Genomic DNA, 18,777 nt, shown 5'->3' on the forward strand with positions numbered 1-18,777 from the left:
AACATGATGCTGCGAAAATTGCGGAATTTTTTTAAAATTAAGACATTTGCTTTACAAACAGACAGGAAAAAGATGGGGATGCAAACTTTTGCTTAAAAAGTATTTTTAGCCATTGCCAAGTCATATAGTTACACTGTCTCCCATTATAAAAATGTAATTAGAATTGTAATATAAGATCGTGTTGTGTAGATGAGTACAGATTTTTTTCTGGAGCAACAGATGTACTCTAAACAGAAACTAACACAAATAAATATTCACCTTTTTAATTAATATATTTGGTTGAAATTGAGTGAGTGGGAAGGTTATACTTTTGTATGGTCAAATGTGTGTAAGTTTATTATCATGAACATAAAGCTTTCATTCATGCAGCCTAAGTGACTGACTGGTTTAGGTCACTTGAAATCTACTTTTTTCCTATTTTTACATGAAGAGTGGTATCCTAAAACCCTTACTAATATAAACCACTTAAAATCTGAATACACCATAGATACAGACATGAGAAGTGACATTGTGTTATACCCCCAGTTTCAAGTATCAGACAATACACAAAGTTCTCATACATACTGAAAAAGAATCTATGCAGTACTGTCTGGTTTGTCTGCATCCATACGCACCCGCATACAGGAACTCGAGCTGATGAATGGAAGCAATATGACTGGATGCAGGCGGATAAGTGAACACACTCCATCATCTACCTGCACCCTTTTCCAATCCCCCTCTCGCTCTTTCAGTGCTTTTTACAAGCAAGCATCTCTATATCCACTGATCACTCATTTTTAGTCCATTTGTAAGTCTAACTCCCTCTAAATGTTTTTTTGCATGTTTGCACTGTTTTGACAGTACACACCTAAGATGAAAGCGAAAAGGAGTTTTTCATTATGTGTTCTGAAGAACTATTTCAGGAAGCTTTTACACGACATGAAGCCTTCAAGAATTCTACACTGGCTGTGCTCAAAAGAAATACTATTAGGCAACAGTATGTTGAACAAAAACGCCCATTTTTTCGATTCAGTTCATCTGTTCCGACAGTGTTTTTTTTTTTTCTTTTAAATTGGTACAGCAGAGAGGATTGAGCAGGCCTTGTGAAGTACGCTGTGCACTGTGAGGCTGATACACTACTCCTGCGAGCATCTCCATGCTTGCTGTTTTGTTTTTTTCCTTGCCATCCCCTGCAGAGCTGGGGGATTTTCTGAAGGCAACTTCAAACCCTTCCAGTCAGGCACGACTCTATTGCTTACTGTCAGCCATGTTTTTTAAGGCTTTGTAGATATGAAAAGGTTTATATAATCCCTGCCCCTTATCCCTTGAAGAAAAAAAACAAAACAGGCAGTAACATTGCACGATGAGTGCTGTATGATGTATGGTGAAATCAAATGAACATAAGCGAGCAGGAAATCAGGAAATGGCATCTGCTGCAACAGGGATGCAGTGGGTAGTGCATTGTGATACACCATACTGTCCACAGACACGTCAGTCTTTTATAAATAAGCATGTGGCACTGTACATGACTACACTATAAAACCCTTTCTGCGTATTGTGACTAAGGAAATTGTGCATTTCTTACTGGTGCAAATAAGACACTGGACTGTTATGATTTTGTAATATCACATGACTAAATTTATAGAAAACATTTACAGCATTTGCCAGATAGCTTTATCCAAAGCAACTTACAATTATATAATTTATACAAGTGAGCAGTTAAGGGTTAAGGGCCTTGTTTAAGGGCCCAGCAGTGGCAGCTTAGTGGAGTTGAGATTCGAACTCACAGCCTTTTGATCTGAAGTCCAACATTCTACTCGCAACAAAGAAGGAGTTCCATTGCAAACCTGCACCTTGGGAAATATTATTATTTTCTCTTCCTCAATTTTACATTATTATTAGATATTACATACTCTGCAAAAATGTATAGTTGATTTCTTTATCTTTATTACTTTATTATTATATTTTCCTAGTTGTTTTGTTTTATATCTATTTATAGAACCTCCACCCTTTGACAAATTCCTTGTATATTCAACCCATGATTTGTTAATAAAGATGATTTGGATTCAGATTCATTAATGTTAACTTTGTTTTAAATTTATATTTGTAGAACAGTATATGGGTGTGCTGGTTTACCCTCTAAAACATATACCCAAAAAATTGCTGTAATAATTGTAGGTGCAGTGAGTTGACAAGTTGACAATAGGTATGACAACTACTACTACCATTATGCTGTAAGTAGCAAAAAGATAAAAATGAACACTGTCTGAGGTCTGCACCTTGGTATTCTTATCCCCATCCAGTTGAAGAGAATTCAATTGTTTTAGTTTAAAGAAATATGCAAAATAATAAATATATTAAAGGAAAGTATGCAACATATATTGAAGCGTTTGTGTATTTATTTATTTTTTTAGTTTTTAGTGTCTACATTTGTATTAATTGTATAAAATATTTTACATTTGTATTTGCATAAAAGTATTTGCTACTGGCTACAGCTATTGGCTCTACATCATCAGCTGCATAATGCATAAAACTACATCACCTGCTGAATGTGCTTGTTAAGAGATACATTATATGACAAAAAATACATATGTAAACACCCAACCATCACATCAATATTAATTTGTAGGACCCCTCTTTTCAAAGCCATGGGTATTAGTATGGAGTTTCCCCCACCTTTGGGATTATATCAGCCCCCATTCTCTGTACAAGGGAACAGATAACCAGATATCCGAATAACACGTTTCTACTTGTCCAGAGTTCAATGGCAGTGTGCTTTACACCATACTTGCCATTATATTGCCCTATAGTTATTTTAGGATTGTGGGCAGTAGTTTGGCCATAGAAACCCATTTCATGAAGCTACAGAGGCACAGTTTTTACTGATATTGCATCAAAGTGGGAGTTTAGAACTCTGTTGTGAATGATACAAGAATTTTAAAAAGTAATTTTAATGTGACTTTGTGTGGTCTTCCTGTGACGTTTTGTTGCCAAGATGTTGCTCCTAGATGCTTCCAGGTTACATTGATTGCACTTAAAATTCACAGAGGGAGAACTAGCAGAGATTTTATGAACTGATTTGCAAAAACGTTTGCATTTCATGGCAGGGTCATATTAAAAGTGACTGAGCTTTTTAGTTAGACCCATTCATTTGCCAGTGTTTATGGAGACTACATGGCTATATGCATGGAATGGATATATGGAAATGTATGCAACTGTCAGTAATATGTTTTAAACTGTTCATTTTTTATTTTAAATTATTTTTTTAATAATCACTAGTCAAATCTGCTTGCTAGCTGCAGTAATATAAGAAGGTAGAATACAAGTTACAGTCAGTAATAAATAAACTATAAAACCATGAACATTACTCTAAATTATAAAACACACTCTTATGAAACACTCTTTCAAAGAAGAAAAAAGATCTTCAAGTGTTCTTTGTGTAGTTAATTGTTATTAGCTTCCTAAAAAGGTCTACATGGCGCCTTCTCTGACATTCTGTTGTAAGTTTCTGCAAAGACCCTTTTCAGGTTTCGTCAGAGCCTTAACAAAAGACTTCTGAGGCGTTTAGATCAATCCTTCTTTTTCTAAGACTGCACATAGAGACGTATAAATGTCTAGGCACTATTTTTTTGACTTTTTTTTTGGGTTTGTAAATCTGTAAAGAAAAAAAAAACATATGCAGCATATGCTGTTTTGCAGTAGAACTAAAAGAACCTAAGCTAATTGATATGATATAAGGTTAAAATGATTAAAAAATCCTTACTCCAACCAAACTTAAATGAGTGATTAAACGCAGGTCTCCTCAGCTGTGAGTTATAGACCTTAAGAGCTCAGCAAGAAATGCAGGGTTTATTTATTTATTTATTTTTTGTAGTTACCATGCCATGAATTTTTCATATCATTCCGCTCAAACATTTAAACCTATGTAATTTCTCACCGTTGCTCCAGTTAATGTCTTCCGAAGTAGAGGATGGTTTGCTTGCTCAGCAAGAACACAGATCTCTGGCAGGAGTTTCAGTGACCACTGATATAATTCCATCTATCAATGCTTATTTCTTTGCTCGTTCTGCTTCTGTCATTTATCTCCAGCGTAGCCAACCTTCGCTCCTGAACACTGCTGTTTGGATTCATTTGGTTTCAACTCATTCTTACATTTCACAGATCCACCGCCACCCACAAGCTCTCAGGAGTTTCATCTCTTCAGTGTCCTCTTCTCTTATGCTTTTTTTCCTCTCAAGTAATTTCTTTTTCTTAGAGGAGGATTTCAGGAGAGATGAGAATGTATGAAATTTAGTTTAAACTCACAGAGCTACAAAGGGAATTTAGGATGCATCCAGACAGAACTGGCTATATTCAGTTTATCAATTTAATATGTCAGTGTCCCAAACAGCAGGATTGACCCACTGTGTATCACCTACTGTAAATGTGGCCAGTATGATGATAAGCTACTAGAATTGCTATAGATTGTGTTTCAATATAACCTTTAGCATTTGATTTACTATATTGGCACTGTATTGCCCAACAATTGTACATACATCACAAAAGTTTAGTTTCAGCAGCGTTAGCAAAGACGAGGTAAAACTAACAAAGGTAATTACAATGCTAGAGTATTTATGGATGCAAAAACAAAAGTTTACTGTTGATTTTAATTTAAATAATACATAAAATATATTATTTTTACTTTAATTATTTTCTACTCTATAATTTTTAAGAAATCGGTATTGCTATGCACAATGAAAATAGTGTCCTAAAATATTATTCATTATATAAAGAAAAACAATAAATGCAACAACACACTTTAAATAACCTTTAACAAAATAGTTGTAAATACCTGGTCAGTATTAGTATTGATCGATGCATAAAACTCTGTATCAAGCTAAAAAATAAAAAACAATAAAATAGCATCATCCAGAAAGAAGAGAGTCAGCAACAACAACAAAAAAAACAATAAGGCAAAATGAAGATTTTCTCATGACAGCAGCATTATGCAGATGTAGCTTGGCTACAGCATTGTTGGACTTAATGAGAACCTGCCCAAGAAGATGCACTGAACAAATCAGCCTTAGTTTGAATTGATGATCCTGACCTCAGCTTGAACTCGAAAACGGCATGTGTGTATGCGCATGTGAATGCCTAAAAACCATGCAAATTTAAAGCATACGATCCTTATGAACAAAAGCACTACATCAGGTGCTGTAGAGCTGCGTGAAGGTATGCCAAGCATGAGAGATTACTTTTGTTTTCCATTTTGGTGGATCGCAAAAGGAAGCGATTCTTTTCACAGTGACATCTCCTCATGTACGTGTCGTCTCTTGCATATTTCATAAGCTCTTGACATCATTACAGTCACACTTGCACAATACATAACAAAAACTGTCCTAATTTTGCCTATGCTGAGGAACTAATTAAAGCTGTCCAGACAAGCAGACATGTTTACGCATATGAATGCAGTCACACGAGCGCAACTTCACATATGTATGAACATGTACATGATATGAGCATACACAAGCACACACACACACACACACACACACACACACACACAACACCCACGCAGATATAAATCACCCAGCAGCCGTGAGAGAGAGAGAAAGCTGGGCTGTGAGAAGATGACTCAGAGGTGTAGGTGTGCTCTGCTCGACAGATCTTCTTTCTCCTTCTCTTCTCCTTCTTTTTCTCTTTCTTTCCTCTCCTCAGTTTTGATATACTGATGGATTTAAGCAGCTGTGCCAGAAAAAAAGGCAGAGAAATCTAAAGGGATGGTCAAACTGTGCTACTGCACTCAATATGAGTGACTCAGACTGATTCTGCTTTAAAAAACCTACAGCAGCAGGTTTCCCGCTGGTTAAACATTCATATATTATTGTTAATGCACATAAAGGAAATGTACATGATGTGGCTCTCTCTCAGATGGGGCATTGCTCCCCAACACACTTGTTAGAAATGTCTTCAGTAAGTACCTCTCCATGAGGTTCTCTGTTTTTAAAAGCTCCCACAACCCCTTGGGTGGTCTGTTTAGCCATGACTATGAAACCTGTGTTCTCCTCTCCAGGTCATCTTTTGTACATCTCTGCCAGATTGCTATATGCTAATGACAGATTCATAAAACAGGTCGGCAGAGACTTGACCAACACCCTAACTTTGTTCTCCTACAATTAGGAGTAAGGTGACTATCAGCTAACTAATATGCATAAACCTTAATGGCCCACTCTTTGTGTCCACTGTTTACATTCCTTTCTTATCTTGTTTTCTTTTCTGTCCAGATTGTCAGACTGTCTCTGACCCTTCTAGCATTCCAAATGTGGCAAAATGATTCAGGATTTGTTGTTTCAAAGCAAACACTGCTGTCTGAGCCAATAATTTTGTATATGTGTTTTTGTTGGTGTGTATATTCTTTGTTCTCTAAATGAAATATATAGAGAGAAACTTTGCTGTGAAAAGTTTACTATCTGACTCTTGCCTTTGTGAGTCACTTCACAAACCTTCCCTAATGCATGGGGCAGGATGTGTGTGACAAAGTGATTGTGCCTCTACAATATCGTATAAAATACAAAACCAATCAGAGAAAGAAATCTAACAGATTAATAGTGTCAGAAGTGGGCTTTACATACGAGGTAAGAATTCCTACTTTATTTGTTCTACCTGCCTCTGTGTTGAAATTCTATTTATCCAATTGTGTCACATGAAAGCATAACAAGCCTTATGGTGTTTCTATAATGGTAATTAGAATTTATGTCTGATTATACCACACGCATTATGTATCTAATTCATAATGTTTCTATGAATGCATTTTAAAGTAACTGCTGAGTTATCCTTACTTCTGTGGAGAGACAAAAATTGAGAGATTCGTTTGGCTATTTTGTTGACCAAACGCATAATCAATATTTTATGAATTAAAAAACTCTCGCTGTGTTGCAATTTTCCTAAAGCTTTTGTTGTATTTGTTCATTGTGTTGCTTTGTGTACAAATGAGTAGAAGGGGCCAGTCAAAAATAAATATAGTCCCAAAGGTAACTAATAACTTATTTTATATATATTTTTTTTAAATAAAGTAATATTAACGATATAATAACTAAAGCTAGGTTGAAAACAGGTAAAAATTGTGCGGAGTTTGTAGTCACTGACCTTTGTAATATTTGTATGACACCCAAACCAAAAACACAGATGCCTCCTTTTAAGACTTTGATGGGCAGGCCATTTCCTACTCCATGCTAAAGGTAACCCTTAACATAAGATCTAGATGTGATTGACAACAATTACACACAATCTTTGATTGAAAAATGTAATAGTGTTCATAGTAATGTCTCAATTTCTCTCCCTCTCCTACAGAAAAGCCTACTCATCTATTTTTTCCAGGTGATGCTATGCTAGAAACGTTGGAGAACAGCCTTTGGTCCTCCTACTATGGTGGTTGATGTTGGACATGGACTGCTATACTGTCAGTCTTAGTGGATTCATGCAAGCTGGCTAAAGCACTGCCCTACTGCTGCAAGCAGCCTTTAGGGGGTCTCACCTTAATATATACACATATAGATTATTTTTGTATTAGCTGCTCATACATTTACTTTAATGAGCAGAAAAATTGTTCTGAGTGTCTTATTGTTATAATCCTCCTAGAATGTTTGTGTACAAGTGCCTTTGGGACTTGAAAGGTCACTGATATGATTAAAGCTAAATGGCCCACTCTTTCTAGCAAATGCATATCTTTGACCTCTATAGTGTTCCATATGTGGGAAAACATATAGGTTTCAGGATTTTTTTTTTTAAACCAAACACTGCTGTAATAATTTATGTGCAATCATTTATACAGTTATTTATAACTGCAAAGAATATATGGGAGACACATTACAAAAGAACAAACGTCTCAGACCAGAGGACTAATGAGATGAACTACACAACTCTGTTTTCTGTGTAATGCACTGCATAGTGTTTATGGGAGTCACATGATAAAAAAAAGAACGGCTAAGAATCGTTCATGAACAACCCATTACTAATATAAACATTGCAAACTCATACTCCTCTAATGTGAAAAGTGGAATATTTCCAATAAGATTAGGTTTCTGTTTAATGATTTGAGCTTCCAAGTTGCATGACACCATCTTCTAAATCAGCTGAGCCATGTCTGCCACCAGGTCATTAATTCACTGAAAAGGAACTTAAATTACATTCTGGCCTCCTTTTTGTTCAGTTGTTACCAAACATAGGTGTTTGCAACTAGCAAGATGTTTAGACTATGGGGTCAAGTTTGTCTCTAGGTAAGCAGTTTACTCGAAGGAGATGGTACAGAGGGAATACTCAACCCTGATGGGCATTATGAGAATGGAGTTACTGAGCAACAGCACCGAACAAGTTTGTTGGGATAACTAGCAAACAGCATGGTAATGATGAATAATAAGGGTAGCAATGCTAATATGAGGCTACTTAGTTCTATAAGCTATCCCTAAGGGAGGTAAGTGGATAGGTCTCATGTTGATAGCTCCATATGCTGTGCATGGTCATTGATATGAACAAGACAAAAAGTAAAAAAGAAAAGGTGGTTACAGACAGTAGTCATGTACTGCAAATACTTCATTGTTGGAAGGTCTCATCACAAGATTGTATCCAGGTGGTATCCCAGATTCAATACAATGCAAAATGATGCTTTCTTAGCTGGGGATACCAGATGTCAAAAAAACGAAATATGCAGTGGCATCGTAAATATTTTGAAGTATTATGAAAGTCTAACCCTAACCCTAACCCTAGCCCTAACCCTATTAAGAGTGCACTTTGGATAAACAAAAGGAACTACTGAAGTGATGTTGAATTTATATACTGATATATAGACAAAAAGCTGCAACCTCTTTATATAATATAGTTATATAGATAAGATGCTTCAAACAAGAATGACATCCTGTCAAACCTGAAAGTGCATTTAGGAGAAATAAGAAAAGATTATTTTTTGCCATTATTTGCACTGATAAGCAGTGTGAGTGTCTAAGTCCAACAGTGTTATATTCTTTCTATGCTATACCTATCCAGTTTATTAACCCCTTGATCTATTTGTTGCACTAAAAAATACACCCTGCAAGTGGATATTTTTATATACTTAAATTCAACTAATATTTCCTTTTATGAGATTACAATAAACCAAATGTAGGAATCTTCAAATAATTTCTACCAATTTCAAGCTTTAACTGAAGATAATTTGACTCATTTAGAAAGCATTTATTTTGTAGACAAAAGCTAAATGTTCTGCCAATAGAATAAGAAAACTACAAGCTGGAAATAGTAAGAATGCCCAGAAATAGTTTAATTGTTTTTATTTAGTTATAATATCATAATAAGACATACTAGACATCAATATGACTCATCAAAATACACTACATGGACAAAAGTTTGTGGACACCTGACCATAAGATTCTTATGTCCTTTTTGAACATCCAATTCCACACTTATTTCTCATTTGTTTTTATAATAAAAAACATGCACTCTTCTGGGAAGATTTTGGGGTGTGGTTGTGGAGATTTGTGTGCATTTAGCTACAAGTGAAGCGAAGGGAAAATTAAATTTTACTGTATCAAAGACATCTATACAATTGTGCACCTCCAAAATTGGGATAACAGTTTGGGAAAGAAACACATATGGCTGGAAAAATCAGGTGTCCCGATACTTTTGTCCATATTGTTTCTTTTTACTTGCTAAGATAATTTTTATAATTTAGCTTAGTCTAATAGGTGGTATTAAAACTGTTTGCTAGTTGGTTTACTGCAAGTAGCCCCTCACTGTTATTGTGATTCATTGAGTATTTTCTACTACACCCGTCTACTGTGCTTCAGACCTTATTAAACCTGCTCAGACACCGTTTGTTTCACCTTGCATTCATGGCAGCATAGCACCATTTTTGAATGTGCTAAACATATCAGCATTAATCTAGCAGGGACTTGAAACTTATGCTTTTGTTTTCATCTTTAGTTTCACTTGCAGGTAAGTAAAGGCTTTGTGAAAGCTGTACTTTATTGTTGTGCTTTAGGTCTCAGTTTGTACATCTCTTCCCTGCTCTTGTCATGTTTGGGACTCAGACTCGCTAACTGTGTCTAACTCGCTAGCTCTTTGTGGTAAAGATGGTTGTTGCAAAAGATGTGATTTTTAAAAATAATATAATGGTACACCTGTTTTTTTGTTTTAATCGAGTAGTTCTCTGTTGATATGCTTATAACACTTTTTTGTTTTTGGGCACTTATTTCCATGTTTCAATGCTTCTGCTGGTGAGTCAAACACAAAAACACCAAAAAATGTAGCAGCTCCCTTGCAATTAAGTGCTAATTTTCTCAGTACAGCTTGCTACTGCAGGCGCTTGAAGCATGGGAGTGATAGCCAGCTCACTTTCACCCCTTTTTCGACCGAGTAAAAAGCAATCAGGATAACTTCATTTTCCATTAAACCAACAAACCCGGCGAAAAGCAATAAAGGGAACTTTCAAACACAACTCTGCACCAGACAAAACAGAATTAAAGACTAAAATGGAAGAAATTCAGAACTATCAAAACAAAACCATGTATTATATGCATCACTAAACAGATCTCACATACACAATATTGTTCCAATTCTCAATATTGCTTCGCTTTACACTGTAGATGAAGTGAATGTGGTAGATGTTGAAGCACAATGTAAAGTGTCTCACCTGTCACAGGTGCCTCAATGTCCAGCATGGTCTTCTCCTGGCGTAGGATGGCAGCGCCCTCATTGATGATGCGCAAAGCCACGGCTTCCTCAACTCGGCCCTCTTTGGTTAGGTGGGCTTTGAGAAGGTCCACCCGAGGCTTGCCCTCACAGTCGAACACCTCTTTCATGGTGAGGCGGTGGCTCAGAGGGAAGGGCACGGCTGGGAAAAGAAAAGAAAGACAGGAGGTTATCTACCTGATCAAACTGTGATTGCCGATACTGTGGCTTGCACAAGTCTTTGCTCTCCTTTTCCACATTGTGTTGCAACCTAGATGTTAAATAGACTTAATTTATATTATATGTCATGAATGTACACCACTCTTACAAATTTAAATGTTTACCTAATTACTGACATTTCATGTTATGGTTGTGCAAATATTCTTTCTATTTTTTTTATATATAATTTGGGGGTTTATTTTTTTATAACCAAGCCCAGATTAATTTCTCTTTACCTAAAAAAATCTGTAACCAGAGATTATGTGACAGTGTAATTGCACACAGATAATCTCAATTCAACTACCTTTCGAAGGCAACTGAATACCATATAACTATTTCAGCAGTTTGAGAGGGCCAATGAGAGGGTAATTACTTATACAATCACGTTATTTGTACAATAATTATTTGTAAATTAATTAACTAACTAATAAATGAACTAAATTGATTTTAACAATTAAATATAGTACAATCTATTTTCTCTTTAATTGGAGACCACTCTGTGCAGCTGGGGATGGTTCCACATCAACAGCCTAATGATACATGAAATTACAGAGCAACACAAGAACTTAAAGGACAGATTTGGACTGTAATTAATATCAACAGTCTACTACAGTGGCTCAGGACCACATGTTGCATTGAATCACTGCACACCGTAACAATGATGGAACTGTAATGAATGGAGGATGAGGATGGGTTCCCTTTTGAATCTGGCTTCTCTCAAGGTTTCTTCCTCATGCCATCGTAGGGTTTTTTTCCTTGCCACAGTCGCCAATGGCTCACTTATTAGAGACAAACTTACAATTATTACAAACTTACATTTATAAGAAACAAACATATGAATTCTTTTATTACCACTTTATCTGTGTAAATCTGCTTTGGGACAATGTCTATTCTTAAAAGCGCTATACCAATAATAATTAATTGAATTTAATATTAGATTCATGGCATATAATCCAAATTTAGTTTATTTTGTTTTTAGACTAAAAATAACTAAAACAATGTGCTGTGCTGCCAGTTATTTCTCAGTAGAATGTGCTACAAATATAAGATAGTCATGTTATTCTAGCTAATTCAATTTCCTATAAAGAAATATAACAGGTGGTATTTATTTTTGGTCTCAGTCAGACCAAGTACCAGTTGGAACTTGCTGAGACAATGTGACCTGAAGAACAAGAATTAAACTCATACAATCCATCAAATGCTTTAATATTCCACCTGTGGTCTCCTGCATTCTCAAGGCATTTGGTATTTTGATAAAACCAAGACCAGAGGAAATAAAATTTTCTAGAAGAGGGTGAAGACTTATTTTTCTCCTAAAAAAGTAAAAGATCTACATATTAAAAGCTATGGGACTGAGAAAGGACCTGGCAGGAAAGTCACTGATGAGTCCAAATTATTACAGACTGAGGAATCTGGATAAGATTGTGATCCTTATTAGATTAAACATGAAAAAGAATGCAACACATTGTACACTATGCCAGAAACTCATTGATATGTATGGTCTAAAAATGATGATGGAAATCTTTGGAAGTTTCACGACATAAACCCTGGGAAATAAAAAGTGCAATTACAGGCAGGGCTGAAACAAAAGATGATAGAAACAGCAAAAGTTTGCCGGAAGCGTGCTTTATAACTAACACATCATCTATCAATGCCAAATAAAACCTAATATATTCAAGCATCCTTCACAACATAATGATACAGTACAGAGCTAAAGCGGACCATTTTTTTAATATACTCATGATCAAAAGGGCGCTCTGTGATGAACAGCTCATTGCCGAAAATAAATCCTTACAAACCTAGACTACTTTAATTATGCATGCTTCATTAGTACTATCAGTCGTTCCCTGACAATAAATTAACAAGGTTAAATAGACTTTTCACATTTAAACAATAGGAGTGCTTCAGCGAGTGAATGACACTCCACAACAATCGCTTACACTGCCACTGCATGAATTATTGATAAAGTGGTAGTGAAACTGTAGGCTGATCTGCAACAGAGTAACATTTTCAGAGCTCCTGATCAGACAAAGAGCACAACGTCGAACACGGTGCAAAAGAGTGAGTCATTATGAAATGTGTGCAGTGATGATGGAGCTCGAACAAAGCTTCGGAATGGTGAATTATTTACGCTTGTGGTGCTGGTGAGATGAGCTGCACTGTAATTACAGTGTGTGGTTACAGGATCGATGAACAAGAGACAAAGCATTGTCGAAACGCATGACACGGTCATATGACGGTGGTATTTGTATCTGTGAGAGGAAGTATGTAGTTTTCTCGAGCTGCCATAGAGAGTAAAAAGAAGACAACATTTCAATAAAATAAATATCCAAACCAAAGATGGTTATTACTGGTATCTCGGATATATCACTTCATGCCAAATTTAACCCACTACCACTTTTTAAACAGCCTATAATGTAAGTTATAAACTATGACGGGCATGGAGTTATAGGAAAATAATGAGTGATGAAATAGAGTGATGCAGGTAATGACCTGGATTTACCATACCCACCGAAAGTGATTATGATTTCCACACCCCTGGAAGTATTTAATTACTCCAATAACACACCACTTCCAACAATAATCATTTTTAACATGGATGGATTCTTCACTATAACCAAACACACTTTCAACCATGTTGAAGCATTTAATGTTTTGGAACATTAGCAGGCTCCCATTGGCAATTAATTTATAGCACGTTTAAACCTATGACCTCAGAAGAAGGAAATAAGTCTCCCATGCAGTCAAAATCTGTTACGAAGCATTTACACTGGAGACTCCTTCCATGAACATATCTTTAATTTTTTTTATTAAAGGTTTTATATATATTATAAAACCTATATATAAAAAAATTACATTTTGTATTTTAAATATTTTTATAAGATCATAACTCTTTGTTATATACAAGGACACACAACACAAAAAAAAAAAATTAAATAAAAAAAAATTAATTTTAAACAAAACAGAACGTACAAAATACCAGAAAAAAACTACAGATTCCCATCCCACCTTCCCCTCCAGCGACTTAAAACCTTTCACACTAGTAAAGGGATAATAATTTAAACACAACCAAATTACACTATCAAGATAATAGAGAAGGGGAGACCAAACCTTATCAAACTAATCCAGTTTATTTAACAAAATAAGATGAAATATTTCCAGATGTGATACATTTACCATTTCTACCATCCAAAATAAATAAGGACATTCTGGTCATTGATTTATCAGTCTTAATTTATTCCATTGCATTCTGGTGAAAGCATTTTTACATGCCCAAATCTTAAACACAACAAGATAAACACTGTTGGTCAATATACAGTACATTACCCTCTAAACAGTTTTATTTTTTTTTACATTCAGGATTTCAAATAATCTTAATTGTCATTTGATTTGAAGGTGTAACATTTTCATTGTGATACAAGGTTTAAATAAACAACTAAACAAAAAAAGAGATATTTGTTGCTTGCAACGTTTCTTATCCCCTGGGTCAATATTGGGTAGACCCACCTTTGACTGCAATTACCGCTGGCATATGTCTTGAATAGCTTTGCACATCTGGATCCTGAAATTTCTGCCCTTTCTTCTAGAGAAACTGCTCAAGCATCTATAAGATCCTATTGCAAATTTCAAGCCCCACTTCTTTTCAGTATTATGAGATTTTTTTTTTCTATTGGAACTCTCAATAAAAGTTCAAGGTGGGAAACACTTTTGCTGCATCTGCACTGCATCTTCAGCTAAAACCAAATTTTTATGGTAATACAGCCCACACATCCTAGATAAGACATATATACTGCAATAATGTAAGTGTGACACAAACATGAGATGCACAGTAAGTTGACAGGAGGGACTTTAAGGCTCTACATGATTAACACAGATTTAAATATTTTATGTTTTGACTTAAGCAGGAAAAAAATATCAAGCAACTAGGGGTGACATTACTGGCTTAGAACTAGTGTGGGATTTGCAATCTGTTTGTGTATGTATGTATGTGTGCATCTGTACAGAGCAGTGGTGTATGATATATAAATATAAATATTTTACAGTTGAGTCTTGCATCTATTTTTTACATATGCATGTCTCTGTTGAAGTATTAATTGATAATGTTTTAATAGAAATACACAGCAGTGTATATGTGGCACAGGAAAGTTGTACATAGTATGCTACTGTTAGCCTGGCAATTTACACAGCAGAAAATAGCCTCAATGTAGCAGCAAGTGATTGGTCAAAAGAGCAGCTCTTATAAAATAATTGATAACATTTTGATAACATTTTGACCATTGTTTGATAATCTAGAACCAATCGGAATGTCAAACTCTGAAATACCTTAATAGCTAGAAAATAATTTAAATGCAAAAGACTTAACAAATCTATTCCGTGGTAGAAGAAATGAAAGATGTGATTGCATGCATCATCAGACACACACACACACACACACACACACAAAAATAATGGAATCATCTGAGTACCAAAAAATTGTGTCTTTCCTTGTCAATCAGGACTCAACAAACCAATCATGCAATCAGGTATGTAGATGGCACTTTCATCTGAGTGGGTTATTCTGTAATGCAGTGAATAGAATCATCTGCTAGCATTCATACTACGCGGTTCTCATGTTATAGCGGTGATATATAAGGTAATGAGGAAAATGGGGTAAAGGAATAAAAGAGGGGGATTTTAAGAAAATCGGCAAGATGAAGAACCAGTGACACCTATTGAGCGTTTTGTGCCAACTGACTTGATACTGCAGGCACAGAGTGAGAGAGAAAGAGAAAGAGAGAGAGAGAGAGAGAGAGAGAGAGAGAGAGGGAGAGAGGAGAGCAGGGAGAGAGAAAGAAATAGAGAGAGATTAAAGGAGAGATCTGGGAAGAAGCAGCAGTTTAGCGCACTGTCTCCTTCAGCTCCAAAGGTGCTATATGTGCCTATCTGTCTCTGTCTTTTCCAGCCCTCCAAGTCCTACAGGCCAACACACACACACAAGCAGGCACACAGACAAATGCACATTAGCCTTAGCCTTAGTGTTTGACCTAATATGCTAGATACAGAATTACATATTACATACAGTACATCTAAGCAATATTATTATTCCTACTGCAGCTGACCAATTTATACATTACATTAAACTATCTAAATATCATGTGGAAGCACTGCATGAACATCATGCAGATACATCTCATTTCCTTTTTCAACCCTTTGTCAGTGATGTGTTCTGATTGTAACACTGCTGCCGGCTGAGTATTTATTTATTTATTTATTTATTTTATTTCGGCTGATGGACTGCTCCCCATCCCAGCAGTGACAATGTAACACGTCTCCACGTAAAATAGTCAAGCCAGTGCCATACACACTTCCATGTCAGTGTCAGTGCTGTACTGAGAATAGTTCTGCACCCCAAGAAATATATGGTTCTTAATGCTAAGACCGGAGGATCTGTTTTTTAGTAATGGACAGGTTGTGTATAAATATGTGACAAACTGTCATACAGTCACAAACTTGAAATCTGACCAACTGTATATGCAACCAATGAACTACATATGATGAACATATGATGAAAATTATGTCACTATGATTACATAAAATATGTGGCAATCCTTAGTGGCAATCCATAAACCAATGGACCAATCCATATCTATCTATCTATCTATCTATCTATCTATCTATCTATCTATCTATCTATCTATCTATCTATCTATCTATCTGTCTGTCTGTCTGTCTGTCTGTCTGTCTGTCTGTCTGTCTGTCTGTCTGTCTGTCTGTCTGTCTGTCTATTTCCTGGTTGAGACCATTTCTAGTATTTATATTTAAACACTATATATATATATATATATATATATATATATATATATATATATATATATATATATATATATATATATATATATAATTTATATATTTGATTCACCAATATTGAACTAATAAAGACATGAAGAAAATACAGATTATATTATAACTATTATACAGCTTTGTTGTTACTACTCTAATTAATGTTAATTGCTTTTGGAGTACTGTAAAGATAAGCAGTCATGCCAATTATCCAAACTAGGAACAGAAATGTTGAAGAAAGGGAACAAGCAGGTTGCACTGAAGAAACTGGTCATGCTTGAGAGCGCTCAAGCAGACTGAGGTGGTCGACAGCAGCTTTGTTCCTTACTTACACCCAAAGCCGAGCTGTTGAAACTGCGGTGTGTGTTGCTGAGCAACAGCCACCGGCTACTGGAGGGCGGCCAGCACTGACACACTAGACATTGTGATTGGGGAGTAAATCTCGACCATGCAGGTCTGCTCGCAATAATACATGAATGCAGCCCACAAACACTCCAACACACACATCATCTGACAGACAGAAAAAAAACAACCATCATTCACTCAAACAAACAAAACAAACAAACAAACAAACAAACACTAATTAGACAAGGCAGCCTAAAGTGTGATCTGTTTCCGAGCCCAAAATGTGCTTCTATATGTGTACTAAGTAAAAAACAGTGTACAAAGTTATGTATCTTTCCTCTTCAGCAACATCAATGCAACTTCGAATCATTCAGCATTCAGAACACACATTACATTTGTCTTTAAGTAAAACATAATATTTATTTTTATTCATCTCATATTTTGGTTTAACTTCATTTTTGGTTTATTAAATGCTAATCTGGTTATCTGGATCTGCTTCTATTTCATCTGTTCTATGTACACTTATTTAACCCTATCATTTCAAGATTTGTTAATGTATAGCTGGGGGTCCTCAATTTTACATTCATTAATTCTCAGTAAGCTCTTTATCTTTGTCTGGAACAATTGACCTATAAAGCAAATATACTCAGGATACCTAGCATTAGAGAACAGACCATTTCTGGGGCACCATGAACACAAAAGTTCATACCTACAACCAATTTAGCGTAGCCAATCCAGTTGCATGCATGCTTTGGAGGCAAGATTAAACCAGCAAAAGGTGAGACCTTGAGTTGTGAACATGATTCTTCATGCCATTACACACTTATGACTTATCAAAACATATATTTTTGCTGGCTGGTTAGATGCTTGGCAGTACGCTAAATGCTAACAAGCAGGTGCTACAGTCTTGTATCTGTGTTAAGCACTTATCAACATGTGGAAGTAAAACAGAAGTAATATTTGTATTTTTTTATCTTTTGACACAAGTTGCCCAAGCTGAGGATTAAAGGCAGGCCTATTTTAAATTAAACAACCACCATGAACATCAGGCAACTTGCATATGCTATGTTTTTCCACATCTGTCATGTCTCTTCGTTGACATGTTAGTACCCTCATGGGTCTATTGATGTCACAAATGTGTGATTGTTTTCCCAGTGGACAATTAAATACACTTAAGCTGCATGCTTTATATAGAATATAATGGATGCTAAATGTCATATTTTAGAGAAATCACTTACTCAATAGTACACATTAGCTCTAAAACGAAATGCCGGAAAAACTATTAAAACCTGGCCAAATGGGTCTAAAACCCACAGTATTTCTATAATGAGACACAAAGAGAACCTGATCTTAAGATTTTAGTGTTGCACACAGTGCAAACAGCATCACTGCCAGATGAGGGTTCAGTCATTTGGGAGATTACCTCATTAATCTCAGTTAACTTCGAAATTATATAATGTAAGGTCAGAGAAAACAATAAAGACAGAGCCAATTGGTTTTAATGGGCAAGGAGGTCTTCCCTCTCTATAAAAATATATATGTTAAACTTTGAGTTTAACATATAAACTGAAAGAAAACTACTCAGTTTTGCTTTCCATGTTATATTATTTATCAAAAACATATGAAATTATATAGATTTTTTTTTTTTGTGAAACTGACTGCGAAAGTACAAGTTACAGAAATGACAGAAATTGCTGATGCCCAGCATAACCCTTT

The 18,777-nt window shown here is 35.6% G+C and overlaps 1 protein-coding gene across 2 annotated transcripts in view; it reads right to left on the reverse strand.

Annotated features, from left to right (window-relative positions):
- ppp3ca (protein phosphatase 3, catalytic subunit, alpha isozyme) overlaps nt 1-18,777 on the reverse strand; it is a 49,648-nt gene that overhangs the window by 23,107 nt on the left and 7,764 nt on the right. For both annotated transcript variants that reach the window (XM_046868665.1, XM_046868664.1), the window contains exon 2: nt 10,640-10,840. In XM_046868665.1, the coding sequence (XP_046724621.1) occupies nt 10,640-10,840 (201 nt within the window). The remainder of the gene's footprint in view (nt 1-10,639; nt 10,841-18,777) is intronic.

Source organism: Silurus meridionalis, chromosome 15 (genome assembly GCF_014805685.1).
Source record: "Silurus meridionalis isolate SWU-2019-XX chromosome 15, ASM1480568v1, whole genome shotgun sequence".
Lineage (NCBI taxonomy): Eukaryota > Metazoa > Chordata > Actinopteri > Siluriformes > Siluridae > Silurus > Silurus meridionalis.